This window comes from Trematosphaeria pertusa (assembly GCF_010094035.1).
Source record: "Trematosphaeria pertusa strain CBS 122368 unplaced genomic scaffold BU26scaffold_14, whole genome shotgun sequence".
NCBI classification, from domain to species: domain Eukaryota; kingdom Fungi; phylum Ascomycota; class Dothideomycetes; order Pleosporales; family Trematosphaeriaceae; genus Trematosphaeria; species Trematosphaeria pertusa.
Window position 1 is genome coordinate 506,016 of NW_022987225.1, and position 23,048 is coordinate 529,063.

Below are 23,048 nucleotides of genomic sequence, written 5' to 3' on the forward strand. Positions count from 1 at the left end.
TTGTTCCACTGGTCCAGGGTCATCGTCAGATCCACCATGTAGTCGGAATGCTAGACAGCAAGTTATTCGAAGAACCCACAGCGATGCTCTCGGACAGGCTGATACAAACTCAAATGCCCTGGAAAGGCCTCGCGTTGTAGAATTTCCACCCATCCCCGGTCTCAAAGTTGTACGCAGGGTAGAATTTGATGTTCTGAGGAAATGGTGCTGCCATAACGCCATAGCCACTCCATTTGCGAGACATACGGCCCAGAGTGTCTACGGTAAGTCGATCAAACCCATAGTGGTAGAACGGTGCAGTATACCGTTTCCGGGAGGCAAGCTGGACGATTCCTGCTATGGTGGATAGGCAAGTGCAGGTTAGAGGCGATGTGAAGCACTCCAAGATGACGTTGAAGGTGAGATGGTTGTGCGTCCGAGCGAATTCGACGAGGACACCCATAGCTTGCAAGTCAAATAGCTTCTTGTAGAAGCTCCGGACATTGCGGGTAACCTGCTCCTGGACCTCGACCACCTCGAGTGCATCTATCTGCTGGGCTGTACATCTCTCTAAGAAGAGCGTGCAGGTTGCAGCAGCGGAAGCCTCAGTCGCGCAGGCAAAGGGGAACACAAGGTAGCGGCATGGCCCCAGAAGTAGTCGTGCTGTCTCGTGTCGAAGTTGACGGCAGACGAATTTCATCTGATTGATGCCTTCGGCTGGCGAACCCGGATCTGACGACCGGAAGAAGTTGAACGCTACCTCATCGGTCTCGGATTTGAAGCAGTAGATTGGGCTGGATCCTGTCAGGACGTGCTCGCAGATCTTGTTTCGCACTTCACCAGGCAACCGGAGGAATCGACTCCCTGCTTGAGCTTGCATTCCGCGCGGTTGGTGCGGTACACGCTTTATTTCAAGGATATCTCTGGTAAAGACGCTCGATGGACTGTTTGCGTATACACGGGAGGGATTGGTTGTAGGTTGGCTGGTCTATTAGGCGTGGGTGAGGAAGGTGCTATAGAACTTTGCCAGCAGCGGTGCTGCAGGTCTAGATAGGAATGTACGCCTTTCACAGGTCAGAGCACAAGCGCAAACCTCTCCTGGAGGTGGTCAGAGAGATAGACGGGTTGGGAAGCATCACGGTAACTGGCGGCACCGCCATGGTCCTAGTTGCTCTCCAACTCGGCATCTCTCAATACGCAGTCATCGATTCGCTCGACCTCGTCATAAAGAAGATGCGAGCATACTACATATCATCTCTCAATACGGTTGGTTGTCTCCGCGGGTTATTAGCTTCCTCGCCCTGGGCCCTAGCATGTACATGGTCTTTTTCCTCGTCGAGTGGAAAGTGGCCAAGCATCCTTTGGTGCCAATTCAATTCTTCGCGACGATGCCACGCATTGCGATCTTGATGGGCGGCTTCCTTCAAGCCCTGATCATGACTGCTACAACATACTTCATCCCGGTGTACTTCCAGGTCGTGTTAGCTGCATCGCCGCTGAAGTCTGGGGTATATTTCCTTCCTACCACTCTCACCCTCGCGATGTTATGGGCCACAATCGGACATGTAATAAAGAAGACTGGGCAGTACGTACCTTGTATTCGTTTCGGCGCAGCTGGGTTACTTCTTGGGACTGGCCTGCTTATCGACACCAAAGGTTACATCAGCTGGCCACACATCATCTGCTCGCAGATCATCATAGCTGGCGGCCTCGGATTAACATACCAAGCGCCCTTGATTGCATTCTAGGAGGAAATCTCCAAAGAGGACGCGTCAGCGGGTACTTCCACCTTCCAATTGCTCAAACAGTTCGGACAGGCCGTCAGCATCGTTTTCGGCCAGCTTGTAATCCAAGGGTATATTAGGACACACGCCGGGGACCTCCTCCGCATCGGTGTCTCTCAGATTACGATCAGTGATCTGACTACTGGGCAAACGATAGTGTCGATTCTAGAGACGGAGCCCAAGTCAGGACCAGGCATTGCATTGCGCGAAATGTTCGTCCAGGCTCTCAAGATGATGTCAGTGCTCTACACAGCGTTTGCAGGCGTTGCACTCATAGCAAGTTTTGGCGTGCCAATGAGAAAGATACCTAGAGACGCGTCGAATGAGGAGCCGGCTGATGCCGCGGTTGAAAAGGACTAGTAGGAATAAATATCATCTCCCCGAATACATCTGCACGATTTCAGAAAAGAAGGATGAGTGCCGATACATGAATTCATAAAGTGTCCCAGTAAAAAACCACAACCATCGAACTACTGAAGGAAAAATGCAAAGAATGGAAGGGAACGACAAGCATCCAAACAGTGGTACAGTACAAACAAAAACATAACGCCAAGAATGCAGAAATCAATCCATGTAGATACCTCGGACCCAAAGCCTACCCTGGTGGAACACCGGCCCATCCGATCATCTCATCTCCAATTCCTCCGCTTGTGTTTGACGGAGCAATGTACCTCTTGGCAGCGTTTCCTCCAGTAGCCTGCGCCGTGTTCGTACTCATCGTGATCGTATCAAAAGTGGTTATGACCACGGTGATGGTCCCGGTATTAGGAGTCGTCAAGGCAGGAGAAGCATTACTCGGTTGCACAGTGCTTGGGGTCTTCGGAGGCTCCATAAGGCTGTTAGGCCCACCAGGAGGTGCAGCACTCGTGCCCGTTGCGGGTTGGCTCGTCGGGCCAGGACCGTTACTTGCGAGAGTCGAGGCGCTCGTGTGAAAAGTAGTTCCCGGTGGTGCAGCGTTTGGCGGAGATTCCGCATTAGCAGCGGCCGGTGCTGTAGGCAGAGCTGGTATATTAGTACCGGTAGATGCCCATTCCTCGTAGGCTGAATATGCAGTCCTGCTCTATGTCAGTGTTGTGCTTGCGGATGCAATCTCTACCATGTAGGTGGACTGACCCATTCCCGTTCCCAACGCAAACCTCAAAGTACAGATCCCCGCGATACTCTTCATGGCACGCCAAACTCATCTCTCCCTCTCTGGTTTTGTCGTAATTGTAGATTCCGTCGCAATAGCTCTGCCCGTCGCAATAGATGGGGCGGCATTTCTTCGAGTCGGTGAACCACAGAGCCACTCCCCCTTGATACCCTGGGCATCCATCAATCTTCTTCTGATTCCACTCTAACTCTTGGCTCGACTGCACATCAGTCATATTCGCATGATCGGCGGGCGGCTTTGCGCAGTCTAGGAGACTAATATCGTAATCCAGTCTCCTGAATTTATCGCGAAGGGGATTCTGCACGAGCGAGTATTCAAGCTGTAGGATATTCGAGAGATCCCCTGTGACGTTGGATATCTTGATAGAGATTCCCTGGCCCGGCATTTTCTTCAGCGTGGAGTCCATACCCACTCCCTCCTTGGGCACCACAACGCGGTATGCTTCGTGGTAGGTACCGCCGGCCGGAATAGTGAACTCGTCGTTCGAGTGGTCGGAGCCTTCAAGCCATGCACCAACTGAATAGGCGTAGAGGTCGGAGCCGCAGGAATTCTTAATGTATACCGATCCATACTCCTCGCCTGGGTCCACTGGGGGAGCTTCATTCCTGGGGAGGATGTAACTGAGCACGGAAACTGGAAGGAGCACTGAAAAGAGGAGTGATTTTGGGCCCAACATGCTGAATGAGAAGCTACTAGATTCTAGAATATGTAAAGACGTTGTAGTACGCGATGGCGTGGAAAACCGGTTGGGGATATGCTTTCGATGCGGTAGTAAAGATGTGGTAAATGTTGAAGGAAACTTCGAAGATGGAGAGCAAGATATATGCGGTTTGTATGAGTACTTATGAGCCTGCGTATATGAGTAAATCTCTTTCGAATTTAGACTCATACCTAAAGCTTCTTCGTCGCTTACTCCCTCTTAACACCAACCCTTCCAATGCCCCTCAAGCCCCAAATGAACAGCAACCCCGTCGCGCAACTACCGGCAAACAAATACCAGAAAGCTGCCCGGTATCCTTCCATCAGGGCGTCTGGACTCTCCTTGTCTACCACCTTGCTCTGCTCAGTGATGCTCGCGGCGATGACGCCACTCGTCGCGAGGCCCACGCTCTTCCCAATCTGCGCAATAGTATTGAATACACCCCCGGCGAGCGCTTGTGTCCTTGACGGAAATACGGAAGTGATGACGAGGTTCGACACCGTAAAGAGCGCATCCGCACCGATCGGGTTGAGGAACACGGCCGGGAACGCGCACGCCCAGTACGCCCACTCAGGCTGAATAATGCACATCAACAACGCGCCTATGCTCGTCATCGCGATGCCGAAGATGACAGCCCAGTCCGCACGCACCTTGTGCGCAATAAGCCCCATAACGAGATTAGCGAGGGCGCCGGAAATCGGTGCAGGCAGGAAGCGGACCGAGGTCTGAATGGCGGAGATCTGCTGCACGTCCTAGAAAAAGAGGGTGAGAAAGGACTCGATGGCGTTGAATACGCCCCATGTCATAAAGACGCCGATGCAGATTGTCGTGAATATACAGTTGCGCCAGAGTGAATTGGGGATTACGGCAGGTTTGCCGAGGTTCTCTTGACGACCGACCCAGAGAATGAAAGTGGGAATTAGAGCGATAGAGATGATCAACATTGCTAGAGTCGTGGGCTTCCGGATGCTGGATGTACTTTCGCTGATGAGGCTAGGGGAATGAGTATCACGAACAGGACGGCGAGGAAGGAGAACTCACGCGAATGAGTAAGACAGCATCGCCAGAGACGTACTGCCGATCACGATTCCTACCCAGTCAATCTCCGTAGCGAGACGTCTCCATACGTGAGGCTGCTCTTCATCGATCTTCGGCAACCCGAAGAAGCTGACAATGAAGATAATCGTGTTGATGATGGCAGCGATATGGAATCCCCATCGCCATCCAATAGTGTCCGAGAACACGCCTCCAAGTGTAAGTCCCAGAGAGAACCCAATCGGTTGCCCGCCGCCCATGGAAGCAAAAGCGATATTCCTACGCTTGCCTTCAGGGAAAGTGCTCGTGATGATACTAACAGCAGAGGGAAGACAGAAGGAAATGGCGATACCAGCAAATGCCCGGAAGATGATGAGCTGTGTGCTAGTCTGTGCAAGGCCGCAAGCGAGCGTAAACCCAGATTGCAGAATGCAGCCAGTGAGATACATTGGTCTACTGCCAACCACATCTGCAACGGAGCCCAGGAGAAGCAGCGTGCATCCGCATGTCAAGGCATATATTGAGATGGGCCTGCAATGCGTCAGCTCCATTCTTTCGACTCTGATCTGACTCACAGTGACTGTACTTACCATAGCAACACATTTGCCGGAATCTGTAATTCGGTGGCCATAGTAGGCAGGCCTACTGTGACTAATCCAGCTAGCAGACTGGAGATGCCAGTGACACATACTACTGTGACTAGCACGATCGTTGTCGTGCCCTTTGTCGGGTTTTCGGTTTGCTCAGCCGATACTGCATGAGCAGGCGCATTGATGGGTCGAAGATCCTCGGTCAGCGGAGGTGTGCCATAGCCCTTCACATGAAGGCTTGGGGGCTGCGTAATTAGTACAGACGCCGGATACGGCTCCAATTCGATTGACGTAGATGAGCGCGACATCTTGAAGTATGAATCGGAACGTCGAGACGGGGACTTAGGAGGTCGCGGGCGACTTTAAATTTCTGAGCGCGGAACTGGGTCCGTACCAAGCCCGCGCTACGGCGGGCTGCGTTAGTAATGGACTCATGGTAGTCGATGGCATTTCTCTTTTATCTTGGAAGATAGAAGAGTGAGACGTAATGCAAATATGCTGTTGAGGAGGCGTGGCGAACTATTAGTCAAGTTACGAGAGATACAGAAACGCGATGACTGAGATAGGCTCTACGTGATGACATAATGGCAAGTTCCGATTGTCGGAACTGAACAAGTAACGGCACCGGAAAAGATGCAAAACCTACTGATGAGATATTCTGACGTCGATGAATTTCCTCTTCAAATCCCCTTGCGAATGTGGAAGGAGTTTACATACGCGCAGGGATGACTGTGCCAGATTAGGACGGTGGGAGAAAGACTGTTCGTTGAAAACTACACGATTGGCGCAGATACTTTCTCTGAAGCGGCGACTATGCGAAGGAGAATGCAAAGCGGGTCCAAGGCTGTAGAAGCGAGAGTTGGATACGACGTTGGGCACGATAAGGTCGGGTTAAATAGATCGTGCGGAGGGAGACACAGACCTTGGGGCTTGGTGGTTCAGCCTAGGAGCGGCGTTGTACGTTTACCAAAATCGCAACGTAAAGGTATTGAGATGGGCTTAAGGATGTCCTAGGAGGTAACAGTCGCCGTCAGGATGCCTCGAGGCTAATTTGGGGATGTTGTGCATGAAAAACCCACTGGCCGAATTCGGACTAGCGTAAGCTGATTAAGCGCTTGGCTGAAATGCCGAACCTTCAAGGTTCCGAGGGTCTTCAACCTCTCGAACGCTCCAACCCATCGAGCTGAAATCCACGACAGCTGGACATTGGGATATAGCACGTCGATATGCGCTCGTACTGAATCTGCATCAATCATGTTCACCGGTGCTCCTGGCCCCCGGTGGCGAATCTCCTCGTGCAGTCCTTTCGGCCCCCACACCACCTCCTCGCCATCTCAGCTGGAGCTAGCACCCATGTCCAGTCCTCCGGCAAGGCTGAAGCCATGGCCCTCCATTCGCTGGTCGTTTATTGAGTACTAATCCATGCTGCACAGACGTACCGCAAATGGCATGTCATACCATGGAGAGTAGCCTTGCTGACTGGTGCCTTTCGTCTTACAGTTTGCCTAGTCCAGGAGGTCGCGCCACCTATACCAGTATTAAAGATTCGTTACACCACCCCCTCCTCGCATCTTGTCCGCGTCTACATTTAGCATATTCCTTTACCGCGCGTCCGTCCACCTCTTCTTCCCTTCACTGAGTTTCCACTGTCCTTCGCCCTTGTAGTCTCCTGCTGGAGTCGGCCAACATGGCTACCAACGCCTCCAGCGGGTCTCAGAAGGAAGACACGGACCTCGGATCGTTATGGAAACAAGCAATCGACAAGTATATCAAAGACACAGGCCATGACCTCTCCCGTCTGAAAGCCCAGAGTATCTCCGACATCAAGAAGGCAGCAGAGAGCGATGCACAAAGCTTTGAAGGCTTTCGGCACAAGGGTGACAAGGCGGATAAAGTGCGGAGCGCGTTCGGTGACCATATGGATGCTATGCAAAAGTGTTGGAAGGGCGTCGAAATGGTGGGAGCCGCCGCCGGAGCATTCCCTCCGGCTATGCCCGTAGGCATTGTGTTCGCTGCATGCGGGAATCTACTTTCTGTAAGTCTACTCGACCTTTGAACGTTACATGCCCTAACAGCGATAAAGGCATTTGCTTCTGTCAGCGCGGAGTACGATAAAGTGCAGAATTTCTTTCTCCAGTCCAGCCGGTTTTTCGAACGCCTGTCCTTGATCGAGGGCAAGACCAGCGATGCACAACCCTTGAGAAAAGCCATAGTTCGAGTTTTTTCGACTCAGCTCTCAATATGTGGCCTGGTCGAAAATAGAACCAAGCAGAAAGCAGCGCGCTTCAGTACATCTTGCCCCTCATGCCCCGCTGTGGATACAAAACTAACCTACGTGCAGAACAATGGCTAAGTGCTCTGTGGAATATGGATGATCCAGACCTCGCCAGTGCATATGCAAATTTGCAAGCTTGTATTGATGAATTGGGCGACACGGTCGGCTTCGCTAGCTACGCAGCAATCAAGTCCACCCAGGAAGTTGCACTCAGCGTCAGCTCCAAAACTGACGAAATCGACGCAAATATTCGGAGATTCCGCTCGGAACAGCGCGAAGACGTGCAGCTGCTCTATGAGAGAAGTCTGCACCTTGAAGCTCGCATTACTGAGGAATTTTCCTTCCATAGAGCTCATACCCAGGCGGGTTTCGACCGAACCGAAGCCGTGATCACCATGAATGCCGAGCGTCAGGATCAATCCTTGGCCAAATTCCAAGCCAATCTCGAGACGACGATCAAGAAGGCTCTAACAGAGAAGAGCAGAGTCGACGACCAAGAGAAGGACAAGCGAAAGCAGATGCCAAAAGGCAGTGGTAAAGGCGATGTGGGAGACAAGAAGTTCAAAGCAGTACGAAGTATCAAGGCATTCTTCGACGAAAAGAGCGATGTATTTCTCAGCTGGAGAGACGCACATAAAGAAACATCTGCCCAGCATCAGGATGTACAGGAGTCCTATGTTAACGGTACGGGCGAGTGGCTTGCGAGTGACTCGGTGTTTCAGCAGTGGACACAAGGCACGAATCCAGTGCTTTGGCTTACGGGGTCAGAGGGTATTGGCAAGTCATTCCTTGCCTATGCAACCTTGCGAAAGCTCGCCTCGCAGGCCGATGGACATACGTCTGTCGCCTATTTCTTCTTCAAGGAGGATTTTCCATACCTTCAGTCAGCGCAAAATGCTTTTGCCTGCGCCGCTCTACAGGTTGCCGAGTCGAATACCAGGTACGCGGAGTCGGTAGCAGCCAAGCTCAAGGAAGATGGCGAAACGTCGAAGGACCTCTCAACCTGGCATCGGTTCTTTCTCTCACCGTTCGCAAGATCCTCTCAAGGCTCAGACAATCCCTCCCCAAGTGGCGATCATCTCTACTTGATCTTCGACGGTCTAGATGAGGCGCAAGAACAGCAAAAGGAGGTCATCTCGCAGTTTCTTGCAGACCTAAGCAAGGCAAACTCCAGAGTGCGTGTGCTCGTCACCAGCCGGCCCGAAGCAGTCCCTCCTGTCGAGCGGCTCAATCCTCTCACCATCGCAATCACCAAGGCGAAAATACTACACGATATCAGAATTGTAATCTGGGATCGACTGAACAGCCTTGCACGCCTAAATAAGTTCAGTCTCGCGGCGAAGAGGTTCATACGACGGAAAGTTTCCAGACAGGCCGACGGTAAGCACATTCTTGGTACATCCGGCCTTTTGCTTACTGTCTCCTAGGGATGCTGTATGTAGAACATATACTACGGAGATTGTCCTACATTGGCCGCGAAGGCGCCGTCCGAAAAGAGCTAGAGAAGATGCCGGCTAATCTCCATGAGCTCTACAAGCTCATGCTCGATGACTGCCGAAGGAATCGGACAACAGAGCAGTATGACGCGCTGAAGAAGCTTTTCGCATGGCTAGCCTTCTCAAAACGCTCGCTTAGTCTCGCGGAGGCGTCAGAGCTGGTGAAACTTACGATAGGCAAAAGTGACTTTGACTTTGACGTTGAGGACGAGATCATTGGAAGATCATCAAGGTAATCTCTCTACTGACTGAGATGACGATCCAAGTATTGACCTGTGAGCAGGATACTCGAGCTCTCGCGGACGAGGAACCTCGACGACGACGACCTGAGAGATGACGTAAAGGATGATGACGACGAAGAGAACACCGAGGATCGCGAGGCAGCATTGGACGAATACCGCAATGCATCATTGACTTTCCAAGAACGATCCCTACGGCAGTACTTCAAAGCAGTCAGCGTTGAATCACATGGCGAAGAAGAACTCAGAACTCCAGCAGCAACCGCACATTTCACGATCTTATCCATGTGCATTGATATCCTCCTGGACTCTGCAAAAGTAGAAAGGGGTGGAGACTATTCCACGCTGTCAGGTTACGCAGTGAAGTACTGGTACGAGCACTTCAGCGAAATCAACCCAGAAGCGGCATCCACTGGCGAAGTTAGTCATGTGCTTACGGCGCTTTACCGGATCACGAGCAACGAGAACAACGTCGCGCAACTCTTTGAGCAACGAATCTATGCATCGGACGTCTATCCTAAGAGCGACGGAGAGACATCGCAACCTTGGTACGAGCGGCTCATGGGCTGGACCGCGCAATTGGCTTCGCTGCCTGCGTCATCGCTTGGTCCCGAGGTTGATGCATGGGCTAGAGAGATCAGCGCCAATCCAAAGAGTGTGCTCGACTCTTTGGCCCAGGGCCACATAATGAACTGGCTAGCCCACTACGACGAGTGGTTCATATCCGAAGCATATAGGTTTGCAGAAGCTGCACTGAAGATTGTAGGTAGCATCGCCTTGGATTGATGCTCTTGTGTTAACTCTTCGTAGACAGGTCACTTCAAAGAAGTGAAAGACGATCCCGAAAAGCAGATTCTTGCTGTCGCAGATGCCTATGAGGCCAAGGAGAAGGACGCTAAGGCTATGAGGGCTATCGGAACACGCCTCTTCTACTACGCAATGGAGTCGTCTGAAAGCGACGACCGCAAGGAGAAGCTACACACAGATGCCATCCGATATATCAAGAATGCCCTGGATATGATGGACGATGATCCGTTTGAGAAAGGAGCCACCTTCCTGATTCTGGGCTATTTGTACCCGGCTAGGAAAGAATACAAGAACTCGGTCGAATACTTGGATAAAGCCTTGACAACCTTTTCGCAAGTTCAAGCAGAGCCCGGTTCTGCAATGCGGCACAAATTGGACGATCTCTACCGTCCTTACTACCTGTGCCTTTTGAAAGCGGATTATTCCAACGAGGCTGGCGACAAGGACACTGCAATGGCGATGTACCATGAAGCTAGGAAACTGGCTGGTGAGGAAGGCATCGGTAGCTATTGGCTCGATAAGATGACGCATGTGCTGGACGAGAAGACAGACCTAGACGGCCACCGCCTCATGGATATGCTCAAATCCTGGACCGAAAAAGACCGGAACACCTGGTTTGAAGGTTGCCTTCAATATTCGGCCGACATCGAAGCCTTGGAGACGATGTATCGTGCGGCCAAGCTAACCAGTGAATCTGGAGTGGTCCTAGAGTGGTTGAACGTATTTGAGAAGACCCTCGCTCCGCGCTCTCTGATCCTCTTCAATCTGAAAGCCGCGCTGGCAGATTATTACCGTAGGGTCCTCGGAGACGTCGAGAAAGCCAAGGAAGCAATGCGTACGGCACTAAACCTCCAGCCGAAAGTCGACGGCAGCGAGGAAGATGTTCTCAATCTGCAGATATCCGAAGTCCGCATGGACCTTGCGGGTATCATCTTCTCTCAGTTCCGCCATTCGTCCGACCCGGCGCGGAAAGAAACACTACTTGAGGAAATGAAAAGCCTTCCCGGCATGAAAACGGACGACGAATTCCGTGAGTCTCACATCGGTATGCTGGTCGCAAATATGCTCAGAATTATGGGTCCAGCACGCGAGTACCAGAAATGCATGAACGACATCTTCAAGACCTGCATTGATGGGCTGGAGGACAGCGTGTCCTGGAATGATGGGGATTCGCTACGGTTGCTCGCTAAGGTGCTAAGCTCGCTGGACGGTCTCGAACATGACGCGCGTATCACCATTTCGGCTCAATTCTCAGTTATGGATCGAACTATCTTTGACGGCAGTGAGGCGGGATCAAAAGCGTCTTCTGTGAACGGTGAGCCTGAGGCTCCTACGGAGAATGGAGAGGTAGCTGAAGGAACTGCGACGGAGGATGGCGAGGTGGATGGGAAACCAATTGTTGTCATCCATGGGGACCATGCTGAGCCCGGGGCCGCGAAAAGTACGCCAACGATAACAAGCACGTCCGGAACGCAGGATTTAGATTCCTCACCGCCCGATGAAGATTCTTCCAACTCAAGCCAAGGTACGACCCGGTGTCCACTGCTACTCATACCATCACCTGACTCATACTTACTCATGAATACAGAGAGCACGATCAACGGCAACAGGGAGACGCAAACAACCCCTGACACCGAAGCCACTCCTCTACCAGACGAAGCAGTCCCAAAACCCGCCGACGACCAAGACATAGGCGATTTCAGCATCTTCTGCGACGGCAAATGCGGCCGCTCAATCAAACAATGGACCGAACCCTTCTACCTCTGCCTCATCTGTCCGAACACCGATCTCTGCGAGGAATGTCACGCTAAGCGGTCGGAGTGGAACGTCTCCGCCTCCACTTCCAACCAAACCCCCAGCTCTGAACCTGACTCGGACTCCGGGCTTGACACTACCGCTGAAGCTCCAACGTCCTGGACCACGTTCTGCGGCGAAAACCACCATTATATCAAGGGCCCAATGAAGGGGTGGAATGGTATCAAGGACGGCGTAGTCAGGATTGAGGATAAGGAGTTTGCGGTTAAGGACTGGATTCGGGAGATGAAGGAGGTGAGATGGCCAAAGGCTTGGGAGAGGTATTGGCTAAGGCAAGGCGGGCTCAAGGATATTGATGTGGAGTGAGAGCGGTATTATTCTCGCGTCCTTGAGCTTTTCCGCTTTCATTACAGGCAGTGCAATTAGCGATACTCCCAATCTTGTACCCCCTCGCCTCTCCTCTTCACGAATGCCCTACCCAATTTTTCCCAACCATCTCCATACCCGTCGTGTTCTACTCCCCCTTCCTCTATCTCTTGTAACTTTAGAAACTTATCCTCGTCCAACCGACTCGCCTCCACTATCTGCGCCATCCACTTCGCGTCGTCCGCACCGCGCAACTCACCCAAATATCGCTCTGTCTTCAGAAACACGCATTCTGTTCCTCGCACACCGCTCACGTCCCACCTATTCTCCCTAGTCAGCGTGATGCGCGTGTCGCAGTTTCTAGCTGAGCATGTTATGGTAGGCCACTTTCTATCCTCGTGCTTGGGACACCATCGCCCCCACCCGCAGCGAAGACTGCAGTCATGCCATCCAGGCAACGCCTCAAGCAACGCAACGTTCTGATCCATCAGCGGCGGCAACCACTCCACCGCAAACCGCGTATGCAAATGCGGACACACGCTCCAATTCGCCTTCCTCAATCCATCCAGCACCTTGCACTTCAAACCCAACTTCTCTTTCCCCTTCCCTTTCTTCTCCTTACCCCACATGACCTGCATCTCGCACAGCGGCAGCGCGACTTCGACTTTAATTTCCCGCCGGCCGGCATCTTCTGTCTCGCGGACTCTGACGAGGCTGGGCCCGGTGTTGGTGGACGGGTGCGCGCTGTTGCAGCGGATGGAGATGGGTTGCAGGAGCAGGCCGGCGTAGGTGACGCGGTTGTGGGGGCAGATTTGCAGGATGCCGGAGGCGCCGATGCAGATTCGCTTCTCGGGGTCTTTCTTCCTCTCCGAGGGCGTGAAGCAGCGCTTCGCGTGGGCGGCTCGGCAGATGCAGCAGACGATTTTCTCGTCTGCGAGGAGGCCTTGTCTTTCCTCGGCGCAGAGCGTGCGGAACGATGCTTGCCGTAGCATGTGGCTGTAGGCGCGGCGGTCCCACATGGTCCAGTGCTGCGTGGGTGAGTCAGAGCCGGGGAGGATGGCGTGGAAGCGCCGGCATGTTGCGCGGAGCGCCATTTGGTGGTGATGGAGAGAGACGCGGGGGGTCACGACGTGCGGCACTATGTACGCATGAACTTCCAGGAGGAGCTCTGTGGGGAGCGCATGCAGAGCGCTAGTCACTGAGTTTCGGGCTGTGATGTGCTCATTGGGATGGGCTTCGTGTGATGTTTGTCTTGGGCGACATGCTTCCTGTTGCTGCGCCTGGAGTGCGCCATTGCGGGACGGGCGCCGCGATTTCGGAAGGATGGTCGAGAGGAAAGCGCCCATTATTGCTAGGTCCTACTTTGTTCAAGGCGAGGTCATGTGAAGAATAGACTTTGGCCGGGAAATAAAAAGGAACGGAGAAGACTGGAGAGACGCATGTGGGGAGAAGAGAGATATGCACACCTTATCCGAAATGGATGCCTAGCAAAAGCACGCCGGGCTTCGCAATACGAACACATCGCCTACCCACATTCAGCCACCTCTTTCCCAGGCAGCGACCTGGCCAAAATCTGCTTCGAATATCAAGCTTTACGATTGTTTACTTGGCCTTTCGCGTTCGCAGTCTGGCGTAAATATTCCATGATGTGTCATCTCTCAAGCTCTCGCTCCGCCTCCACCAGCTGCAGGGCACCAATCTCACAGATCGCGCTAACCCCCTTCCAGCGGCCCACCAATGACAATGCTCGCGCTATAAACAACCATGACCGCCAGCCTCGCCGCACCGTATCTGCAACCTCGTCCCAAAATACGCAAAGATCTCGGATAGACGCGCGTAGCCTCTAACCGCGGTGCCGTAAGCGTAAACAGCCGGACCGTAGCGTAAGACATACGGCTCGAATATAATTCGGGAAGCGGCACAACGTGAGTCTCGGGATTCTGTAAGGCCACGGGGCAGTCGGGGTGCTACCTACGGGATCCCTTCGTCGGGAAGAGCGGATTGGGATTTATCTTTGTTAAAGGGTGTGGAGCCGTGGATACGGTCGAGCTGGCAAGAGGTCACGGGAGGTTTGTTGGGCGCTGTTGCATCACTGCAGGTGTGCATGAGGCACAGAGACCACGGAAAAGGGTAACAGGAGTTAAATATTAAAGGAGTGAATTATTTTCCAAACGAGGAATAACCCTCGTAAAAGTAGCGAAGCCGTAGTGCTTCATCAAAGAATATCAGGAGTAGAAGAAGAAGAAGAAGTGTAATCGCCAAAGCGAAAGCACAGCAGCAAAAGCCACTAATCGTAAATGCAAAATCCCAAACGCCGTCGCCATGCCGAAAAATCGGACGTCCAATCCCAATGCCATGCACTCTACCCATGCACCACTCCAGAACCACGGCCCAGTTCCTTAACCTCTCTAGTAGCCCTGGCCCTGGCCCTGGTCCTGGCACTTCGCCAGGCAGATATCGATGTCCTGGGCGATGTTCGCGGGGATCGTCTTGCGGAACTGCTCGATGTTCTTGCCATCAATCGTCTTGGGAAACCCGAGCGTAGCGTTGACGACATCCGGGTTGAGGCCGAAGAAATTCTGCGCGACCTGCGAGGTGCCCGGGTCTTCGGAGTTGAGAGTAGCGACAAACACGGCGGGCTTGCACTCCGGGTTGATCTGGTAGTGGATCGATCCCATGGGGAAGACAGTGCCCTCGAATTTGTTCAGCGTGCCCGCGATCTCTTGATTGTTGCCTGCCGCGACAAGTCCGTTTTCGAGAATGTATCCGAAGTTTACTTTGCCCTCGACCACAGTGAGAAATTCGGTAGCGCGGGGGTGGACGTGCGGTGTGTTGATACCGCACGCATCCAAGAAGCCCAGTGTCGTCGAGATGCCCAAGCCAGTCAGGATAGGGAAGGTTTCGATATTTGCTGCCTTGGTGGCGCCGCCCTTTGCTCCCGGTGCGGGCGTAGCGCCATTGAAGTTGAAGACGGTGAGGGCGCGGAGGGCTTCGCCGGAGAGGAGCGCTTCGCCGTTTGCGGTGAGCAGGCGCTGGAATTTCTTGACGGCCGTGGGGAGCGTGAAGAGGTCGCGGAAGAGGGCGGCTTGTTGTTGGGGGTCTGGGGTTGCGGCGGGAGGGGCCGGCGCGCCACTGGGAGTAGCTGACGGAGAATAACCTTGCTGTGGAAGGGCATGGACGGCGGAAAGGGTGGCGAGGCCGGCGATGAGGGTTTTGGTGATGGAAGGCATGGTGAATTGGATTACTGATTAGGTAGCGAAGGTGATTCGATAGTAAGGAAATGGAGAGGAAATGGAAATGGGAAAGGAAATAAGGTAGAAAATTTGAGATGGGAGTATGGTTTTGTGTGTTGTAGACAAGGAGATACTGAGATGGGAATGAGCGGTATGGTCGGTAGAGCGAGATCTTTATATATCCATCTCTCTCGTACGCCGCTGCGGAGTATCTACTACAGCTACGCCGGCACACCTTCAACCCGAAGTACCTAAGGTAGTTCCTAAGGCAGTACTAAGCAGCCGTCAACGAGGCTGTACACGACGACGGCTAAGAATAAGCTTATTTCTTTGACGTTCGTCATCCACTCAGTGCTAAAAACGACGATTGGGCGCATGTTTCGAAACGCGTTTGTTGGCCGTCAGCCGGGCGTGCGGTAGTGCTGTAGGCGCTGACTCTTGGCGCTGGGCGAGGTAGAGTGGCGCAGGGTCACGTAGAAGGCCGGCAGCACGGCATCTGTACAACGTGAGAAAAAGCTTGTTTGGAGTCGGTGATGCGCAACGTGGATGGATGAGGGGGATGATCTGTGGATTTCAGGTTGAGACTTTCTTAGTTGTCTTTGTCTGGAGGTCGGCTCCCCGCTGGAGATGGCGAGGCCACAAAGGCCGTTGCTATTCTCGTCTTTGGAAGAGTCAAACAGGCGTTCAACAAAGGCCACGTGCCAGACTCAAGCAACGACGACGTCTCAGACACGCTGTTGACTAGCGCGATGAAGGAACGTCGGAGGTCGGTGCGATGTCGCGATGGTTCTCTAAGCGGGAGCAGCCTAGATCCCCCAGCCTTGGCGCTGGGGTGGGTAAGCGTTCCATAAATAGTGCAGGGTTCAGAGAGAAAATTTCCTCAACCGACTTGACGTGGCATTTCCTTCGGAAATTTGACGGTGACTTTGCTGTGCCTCGGGCGAACAGCGCTCGCCTTCTGGGCGCTTATGGATGCAAACGTAAAATTGGATGAATTCGAAGGAAGCCCAAAGTCAAAAATACTATGCTAACAAACAACGACACGCTCCGAAAATGCTCGCTGATGATATCGTAAACGAGGCCGGAAGGAGATGACAGGAGAGCATCAGCGAGATACAATCTATATGATGAAATCAGCCGTTAGGGAAAGAGACTAGGTGGAGACGACTTCGATATCCATCCCGCTGTCGACCACGGACCAGAACGGCAACTCGTCGAGGGTGAAGCCATCATCAGAGGGAATCGACGGTGGGCCTGGCGAGTGCGGAATCCCTCCATCCTCCGGCTCTTCCACCTCCACGATGTGCTCAGCATTCGAATAGCCTCTGTCCTCAAAGACGAGAGACGATCTGTCACCGGGTCCCCGAACCCGGCGGCGCAGACGGCGGGCGTTTGAGTCGACGTCGTCGTGAGGATCGTTATCGGAGTAGCTGCTGTCGCCTTCGATGCTCTGGCTATGGCTGCGCTTGTAGATGCCAGCGCTCCATCGCTTCTTCTTCCTTTCGTATCTCCTCTGTCGTTCCTCTTCGTCAGATGAACCTTCTTGGCAGCGTAGTTGGTTGAACCTGTCGAGGAATCCATTTTCTTCTAGTCTTGCCCCGCTCTTGTCGCTTTTGGCATCTTCGAAATGGTCCGGCCGTACCACCTCAAGGTCGCTGTCGTAGCCTGGATCGCTGTCTAATTCCTCGAGTACAAAGTCGGCGTGCTCGACCCGGCGGGCGGGTCTTTCTTCCTCGTATGCACTCTCTTCGTCAGATTCGGTCTCGTCTTCGGACTCTTGCGGCGTGGTGGCATAGGCGCGCCCGGAAGCAGTAGACGGCCGCGATGATGCCTCATTTGACTGCGGGCGGGTGAAGCGAAATTGATGCCCGTCTCCGGTGGGCTGAATGAACTCCAATGGCGGGGACTGCGCCAGCCTCGAAAGACCCATGCGCTTGTATATCGGAGAGGTATGGCTAGTCTGGGGCGGATAGCGTGCGTGGGTGCGAGTACCGGGCGTCATGGGGGGCGAGGTTGGATGGCCGTTGGGGAAGGTGTAGGTCGGAGGACGGTCGGCCGTCTCCATGGCGGAGAAGTGGTGTGGTGATGTTCACCGGAAAGGTGACGCAAGGCTGGCGGGCGGATATCAGAGGTACGTATCCACGATGGCCTCGAGGTGTATCGGCACTCAGGGTATCAGGTTCCGACGGACGGGTCTATTCTGCAATATGTTGGGAAAGAGTTTCGCGGGAAATATCATTTTCTAGGAGTGATCTGAAGAGGAGCGTTCGACTGAGGTGTCTGAGCGACCAGTTAAGTGCGGGTAGGTGGGAGACTTTTACAGGTCAGACCCTGCAACGGCTTGGCTTATCGTGCGGGTGGAATACAGAAGGATATAGGCAGCAATGCAGGAATTGCAGGCCAGACGACCAAATTAGCCACGAGGTGCCGGTCAGTTCGGATGCAATGCGTATGTGGTGGCCGAATGGGAGGGTTAAAGAAGAGAGAGCAGAGGAGGCGGGCCTGCGGTGACGGCTTGGGTCTGGGGGCAGCGGAACAGCGCCAAATATTCACCTGCGTTTCAGCGCTGAGTTGGCGGCGGTGGTGCGGATCAATGTGCAGAGCGTCTTCCCTGCGAGGACTGCAATGGTGCTGGAAATGTGGTCGCCAGCTATTAGCGGCGGCGGGCTGCCAGCGTGCAATGCAGACTCGAACAATCTCACCTTGCGTCGAGCACGGTGGCGGCGTCCAATGGCCGGGGAGAGCAAAATTGCAGTGTGCAGGCCTGAGGAAGTGCTGGCAGCGCGGTGGACAGCTGGCGGGGAGCGGATTGGGAGCGGATTGGTGAGCGAGGCGGGGCAGGGTTCGGTGCCAGACCAGGGAAGCCGAACCACGCAGGCCGAGGTGGGTTGCGTGCGGTGGTGCGGTGTCGGAGCGATGAGGCTCTGGGGACGAGAATAGCGCCGATTGTGAGGAATTGGGGAATTGGGTCTGTGACGTGAAGAGCCTCAGGTCTTTGAGATCTGGATCTCGGGTCGATATCACGTGAGGCGGGGAGGGCAGTTGTGCGCTAGGCCGCAACGGGCAAGGTCGCTGCCGCAGATAATCCGTGGACACATTGAACATTTGGCGAGAACGCAGCTCGCGGGAGGCAGCAGCACCAGAGTTGAGCGCGCGACAACTGTTTCTTTTCTTTTCTTTTCTGTCCTCCCTTGGCTCGCCCACGTCTGCTGCTACTCCGTCCGCCGACTGAGGTCGTCCATTGCGCACAGGAAGCTGCGGCTTCTCCCTCACCGCCGCCATGTCGACCCCGTCCATGTTGACCAAGGCACGCAGCTCCCCGCCAATGTCACTGCACGCAGCTTGCTAACGACCGCAGTTCGAGTCCAAGTCCTCGCGGGCGAAGGGCATTGCCTTCCACCCCAAGAGGTAGCTACGCGCTCTCAGCCCCTTGCCTCTCCCGTTGCTGACCGCTTCAGGCCATGGATCCTCGTGTCGCTACACTCCTCCACCATCCAATTGTGGGACTACCGCATGGGCACCCTGATAGACCGCTTCGAAGAACACGACGGGCCGGTCCGCGGCATAGACTTCCACAAGACCCAGCCATTGTGAGCATCCCGCGAAGAATCCCGGGCGCGGGAATGGCGTAGCTATATACTGAGACGGGCGCAGGTTCGTCTCCGGCGGCGATGACTACAAGATCAAGGTCTGGTCGTACCAGACTCGGCGATGTTTGTTCACGCTGAACGGGCATCTGGACTATGTCCGCACCGTCTTCTTCCACCATGAGCTGCCATGGATATTGAGCAGCTCCGACGACCGTAAGCGGGGCGCTAATCCTATATATTGTGGCAGCGGCTAATGTATTTGCGCGTATAGAGACCATCCGCATATGGAACTGGCAGAACCGTAAGTCCGCCCTCCCTCATGAGGGTATGGTTGCTAATCGAGACAGGCTCCCTGAGTAAGTAGTCTGAACCAGCGAACAACCGCGTCTAATCCTTCCAAGTATGTACTATGACCGGCCATAACCACTACACCATGTGTGCACAGTTCCACCCCAAGGAGGACCTCATCGTTTCCGCCTCGCTCGACCAGTCCGTCCGCGTTTGGGATATTTCTGGCCTGAGGAAGAAGCACTCGGCGCCGACAGCCATGTCTTTCGAGGACCAGATGGCGCGCGCCAATCAGAACCAGGCGGATATGTTTGGGAATACGGATGCGGTGGTGAAGTTCGTTCTGGAGGGCCATGACCGCGGAGTTAACTGGGTTGCATTCCACCCTACCCTTCCGCTTATTGTTTCGGCCGGAGACGATCGGTTGGTGAAGCTCTGGAGGATGTCGGAGACCAAGGCGTGGGAGGTGGATACATGCCGAGGCCACTTCCAGAACGCGTCCGCGTGTCTTTTCCACCCTCACCAGGACCTAATATTGTCGGTTGGCGAGGACAAGACTATCCGAGTCTGGGACCTTAACAGGCGAACGTCTGTGCAGTCTTTCAAGAGGGAAAATGATCGCTTCTGGGTGATTGCAGCTCACCCTGAGATCAACCTTTTCGCCGCCGGTCACGATAACGGTGTCATGGTATTTAAGCTGGAACGTGAACGCCCAGCGTCAGCTGTGTACCAGAACCAGCTTTTTTACATCACCAAAGAAAAGCATGTCCGCATGTACGATTTCCAGAAGAACATCGAATCGCCGTCAATGCTCTCTCTGAAGAAGCTTGGTAGCCCCTGGGTGCCTCCGCGGACGCTCTCTTATAATCCCGCCGAGCGATCCATTCTCGTCACCTCCCCGACCGACGGCGGCACGTATGAGCTGATCAGCCTTCCGCGCGATGCTTCGGGAGCTGTGGAGCCTACGGACACGAAGCGCGGCTCTGGTACTTCTGCGGTTTTCGTTGCCCGAAATCGATTTGCGGTGTTCAGCCAGTCGAATCAGCAAATTGACATCAAGGACCTTGGCAACTCCACGACCAAGACTATCAAGCCTCCGCATGGCACTACAGACATTTACTTCGGCGGTACCGGTAACTTGCTCATGATTACTCCGACTTCGGTGGTCCTCTACGACATTCAAGCCAAGAAGAACCTCGCTGAGCTTGCTGTAAACGGAGTCAAGTACGTTATCTGGTCTTCCGACGGACTTCATGTGGCGTTGTTGAGCAAGCACAACGTTACTATTACTACGAAAAATCTCGAGCAGGTCAGCACCTTACACGAGACCATCCGTATCAAGAGCGCAACCTGGGATGACGCCGGTGTCCTACTCTACTCTACGTTGAACCACGTCAAGTATAGTTTGATGAACGGCGACAATGGTATTGTGCGAACTCTGGAACACACTGTATACCTGGTCAAGGTCAAGGGTCGGAACATCTACTGCTTAGACCGAGCAGCAAAGCCCAAGGTCCTCCAAATTGATCCGACGGAGTACCGATTCAAGCTTGCCCTTATCAAGCGAAACTACGACGAGATGCTCAACATCATTAAGACATCAAGCCTTGTCGGTCAGAGCATCATTTCGTACCTGCAGAAGAAGGGCTACCCTGAGATTGCACTTCAGTTCGTTCAGGATCCGCAGACACGTTTCGAACTCGCCATTGAGTGCGGTAACCTCGAGGTTGCGGTGGAGATGGCCAAGCAGCTTGACCGACCAAAACTCTGGCAACGTCTGAGCGCTGAAGCTCTCGCACACGGAAATCACCAGGTCGTCGAGATGACCTACCAAAAGCTGCGCAACTTCGACAAGCTTTCCTTCCTGTACCTCTCGACCGGAGACCAAGAAAAGTTAAAGCGCATGGCCAAGATTGCCGAGCACCGTGGAGACATGACTGCTCGCTTCCAGAACGCGCTGTACTTGGGCGACGTACAGAACCGCATCGAGATGTTCCAGGAGATCGACCTTTACCCTCTTGCATACGCCACCGCGAAAGCCCACGGACTTGACGAGCAAGCTCAGTCGATACTGGAGGCAAGCGGTCTCACCGAAGACCAGATCAATATGCCGTCAGTTGGCGCTCCCCTTGCGCCGCCGAAGCCAATCGTTCCCACATATAAGACGAACTGGCCGACGCGTGCTGCGTCCTCTACCGTCTTCGAGAAGGCGCTCATGGGTGAGGTTGAAGGTGTTGGTGCCGAAGAGCCAGCAACAAACGGCTATGGAGACGAAGATCTCCTGGGAGAGGCTGAAGCTCCTGGTGCTGCCGCCGGCGAGCTCGGCGGCGAAGAGGAGGATGACGTTGGTGGCTGGGATATGGGAGATGAGGGTGAGGTCGAAGCTGAGGACGATTTCGTTGAGGTGGAGGGTGCCGAAACGGGCGCCGGCAGCAGCGAAGCCGACCTATGGGCCCGTAACTCACCGTTAGCCGCAGATCACGTCGCCGCTGGCTCCTTCGAAACCGCGATGCAACTCCTGAATCGGCAGATTGGCGCCGTCAACTTCGCTCCGCTCGAAGGACGCTTTGAAGAGATATACCAGGCGACACGAACCTTCCTCCCAGCCACTCCGAACATGCCGTCGCTAGTTAACTACGTCCGGAGAACAGTGAATGAGACTGACTCACGGAAGATCCTTCCCATTATCCCACGCGATCTAGAGTCTATATTGACTTCGGAGCTGCAAGCCGGTAAACAAGCGATGGTCAAGAACCAGCTCCAAGATGGCGTAAATGTCTTCAAGAAGTTGCTTCACCTATTGATCGTCAATGTTGTGTCTTCACAAGCTGAGCTTTCCGAGGTAGGCCAAATCTGTTCTAATTTGGGACATATTGCTAACATAGTACGGCAGGCTAAGAAAGCCATCCACACCGCGGCCCAATACGCCCTCGCCATGTCTATTGAACTCGAGCGTCGTGCTCTCGTCCAGGGTGCGACCGACATATCTGGTCTCCCAGAGGACACCAAGAAGCGCGCTCTCGAGCTCTCCGCATACTTCACCGTCCCCGAGCTCGAAGGCCCACACAAATCTCTCCCCCTTTCTGCGGCCATGAACTTCGCCAACAAGAATCGGCAGCTCAACACGGCATTGAATTTCGCCAATGCTCTGCTAGACCGCACAGGCAACGCGAAACTGAAGGAACAGGCTAAGAGAATCAAGACAGTAGCGGAGCGGAATCCTGCCGACGCTATCGAGATCGACTTCGACCAGTTCGCGGATTTCGAGATCTGCGCTGCGTCGTTTACCCCGATATACCAGGGCAGCCCGTCCGCCGCTTGCCCGTACGATGGGTCGAAGTATCATGCTAAGTATAAGGGTACCGTGTGCAAGATTTGCGAGGTTTGCCAGATTGGTGCTCCTGCGAGTGGGCTGAGGCTTGTTGGGTGAGCAAGAAGACTGATCATGGGAAGGATTGTTCAGGCCAGACATGACAAGGATAGGCTTTCGTAGCGCATGCGATTGCAGGAGGATGAAAGGGTCTCGGGCAGGGATGCTCTGAATGAGGGTAGATGCATGATTGGGAGCGAAGGCGCGGGAAGGACCAGTGTTCCTTGATTATCAAAATGCGATATGAGATAATGTTCACAACTATGGCTTGCGTCGTCCCTTTCGCAGCTCACAGGATAGCTACGTATCACCTTCGGAATGTACCAACCCAGGTATGTACGTAGGTAGAGCGCAGCTCTCGTGACTCTACTAGCCACATTCGGTGCAC

At 53.9% G+C, this 23,048-nt stretch overlaps 9 protein-coding genes across 9 annotated transcripts; 3 read left to right on the forward strand and 6 right to left on the reverse strand.

Moving 5' to 3' along the window:
• Positions 1 to 109: 109 nt before the first annotated feature.
• Positions 110 to 859, reverse strand: BU26DRAFT_568720 (uncharacterized protein; the record flags this gene model as incomplete). Its single annotated transcript, XM_033833797.1, has 1 exon — positions 110 to 859. The coding sequence occupies one exon, from the start codon at positions 857 to 859 to the stop codon at positions 110 to 112; it is 750 nt and encodes a 249-aa protein (XP_033679719.1).
• A 433-nt stretch (positions 860 to 1,292) lies between these two features.
• On the forward strand, positions 1,293 to 2,123 carry BU26DRAFT_568721 (uncharacterized protein; the record flags this gene model as incomplete). Its single annotated transcript, XM_033833798.1, has 2 exons — positions 1,293 to 1,487; positions 1,728 to 2,123. The coding sequence occupies 2 exons, from the start codon at positions 1,293 to 1,295 to the stop codon at positions 2,121 to 2,123; spliced, it is 591 nt and encodes a 196-aa protein (XP_033679720.1).
• Positions 2,124 to 2,773: 650 nt separating this feature from the next.
• Positions 2,774 to 3,592, reverse strand: BU26DRAFT_434100 (uncharacterized protein; the record flags this gene model as incomplete). The annotated part of the gene is made up of 1 exon (XM_033824057.1): positions 2,774 to 3,592. One exon carries the CDS (start codon positions 3,590 to 3,592, stop codon positions 2,774 to 2,776), a length of 819 nt encoding a protein of 272 aa, XP_033679721.1.
• Positions 3,593 to 3,825: 233 nt separating this feature from the next.
• On the reverse strand, positions 3,826 to 5,549 carry BU26DRAFT_608259 (uncharacterized protein; the record flags this gene model as incomplete). The annotated part of the gene is made up of 4 exons (XM_033835831.1): positions 3,826 to 4,368; positions 4,411 to 4,609; positions 4,658 to 5,182; positions 5,242 to 5,549. The coding sequence occupies 4 exons, from the start codon at positions 5,547 to 5,549 to the stop codon at positions 3,826 to 3,828; spliced, it is 1,575 nt and encodes a 524-aa protein (XP_033679722.1).
• Positions 5,550 to 6,928: 1,379 nt separating this feature from the next.
• Positions 6,929 to 12,179, forward strand: BU26DRAFT_568724 (uncharacterized protein; the record flags this gene model as incomplete). The annotated part of the gene is made up of 7 exons (XM_033833799.1): positions 6,929 to 7,276; positions 7,325 to 7,529; positions 7,583 to 8,896; positions 8,944 to 9,244; positions 9,296 to 10,013; positions 10,062 to 11,583; positions 11,647 to 12,179. The coding sequence occupies 7 exons, from the start codon at positions 6,929 to 6,931 to the stop codon at positions 12,177 to 12,179; spliced, it is 4,941 nt and encodes a 1,646-aa protein (XP_033679723.1).
• A 56-nt stretch (positions 12,180 to 12,235) lies between these two features.
• On the reverse strand, positions 12,236 to 13,525 carry BU26DRAFT_568725 (uncharacterized protein; the record flags this gene model as incomplete). The annotated part of the gene is made up of 1 exon (XM_033833800.1): positions 12,236 to 13,525. One exon carries the CDS (start codon positions 13,523 to 13,525, stop codon positions 12,236 to 12,238), a length of 1,290 nt encoding a protein of 429 aa, XP_033679724.1.
• Positions 13,526 to 14,596: 1,071 nt separating this feature from the next.
• Positions 14,597 to 15,241, reverse strand: BU26DRAFT_384513 (RmlC-like cupin; the record flags this gene model as incomplete). Its single annotated transcript, XM_033822613.1, has 1 exon — positions 14,597 to 15,241. A coding segment is annotated over one exon (645 nt), but the record flags the coding sequence as incomplete, so codon positions are not given.
• A 1,244-nt stretch (positions 15,242 to 16,485) lies between these two features.
• BU26DRAFT_84769 (uncharacterized protein) lies at positions 16,486 to 17,783 on the reverse strand. The gene is made up of 2 exons (XM_033836402.1): positions 17,779 to 17,783; positions 16,486 to 17,726 (listed from the first exon to the last, which is right to left on the reverse strand). Exon 2 carries the CDS (start codon positions 17,475 to 17,477, stop codon positions 16,566 to 16,568), a length of 912 nt encoding a protein of 303 aa, XP_033679726.1. The 5' UTR covers positions 17,478 to 17,726; positions 17,779 to 17,783; the 3' UTR covers positions 16,486 to 16,565.
• A 760-nt stretch (positions 17,784 to 18,543) lies between these two features.
• BU26DRAFT_463438 (Coatomer, alpha subunit) lies at positions 18,544 to 22,923 on the forward strand. Its single transcript, XM_033825126.1, has 8 exons — positions 18,544 to 18,719; positions 18,771 to 18,820; positions 18,871 to 19,002; positions 19,067 to 19,215; positions 19,274 to 19,303; positions 19,350 to 19,358; positions 19,404 to 22,132; positions 22,184 to 22,923. The coding sequence occupies exons 1-8, from the start codon at positions 18,693 to 18,695 to the stop codon at positions 22,718 to 22,720; spliced, it is 3,663 nt and encodes a 1,220-aa protein (XP_033679727.1). The 5' UTR covers positions 18,544 to 18,692; the 3' UTR covers positions 22,721 to 22,923.
• The last annotated feature ends 125 nt before the right edge of the window (positions 22,924 to 23,048 follow it).

Excerpts from the sequence above, each read along its gene's own strand:
- BU26DRAFT_84769 (XM_033836402.1), bottom strand. The coding sequence starts at position 17,477 with ATGGAGACGGCCGACCGTCCTCCGACCTACACCTTCCCCAACGGCCAT.
- BU26DRAFT_463438 (XM_033825126.1), top strand. The coding sequence starts at position 18,693 with ATGTCGACCCCGTCCATGTTGACCAAG. Across the intron at positions 19,216-19,273 it reads ATTGAGCAGCTCCGACGACC|AGACCATCCGCATATGGAAC; the intron begins GTAAGCGGGGCG and ends TTGCGCGTATAG. Across the intron at positions 22,133-22,183 it reads CACAAGCTGAGCTTTCCGAG|GCTAAGAAAGCCATCCACAC; the intron begins GTAGGCCAAATC and ends ATAGTACGGCAG.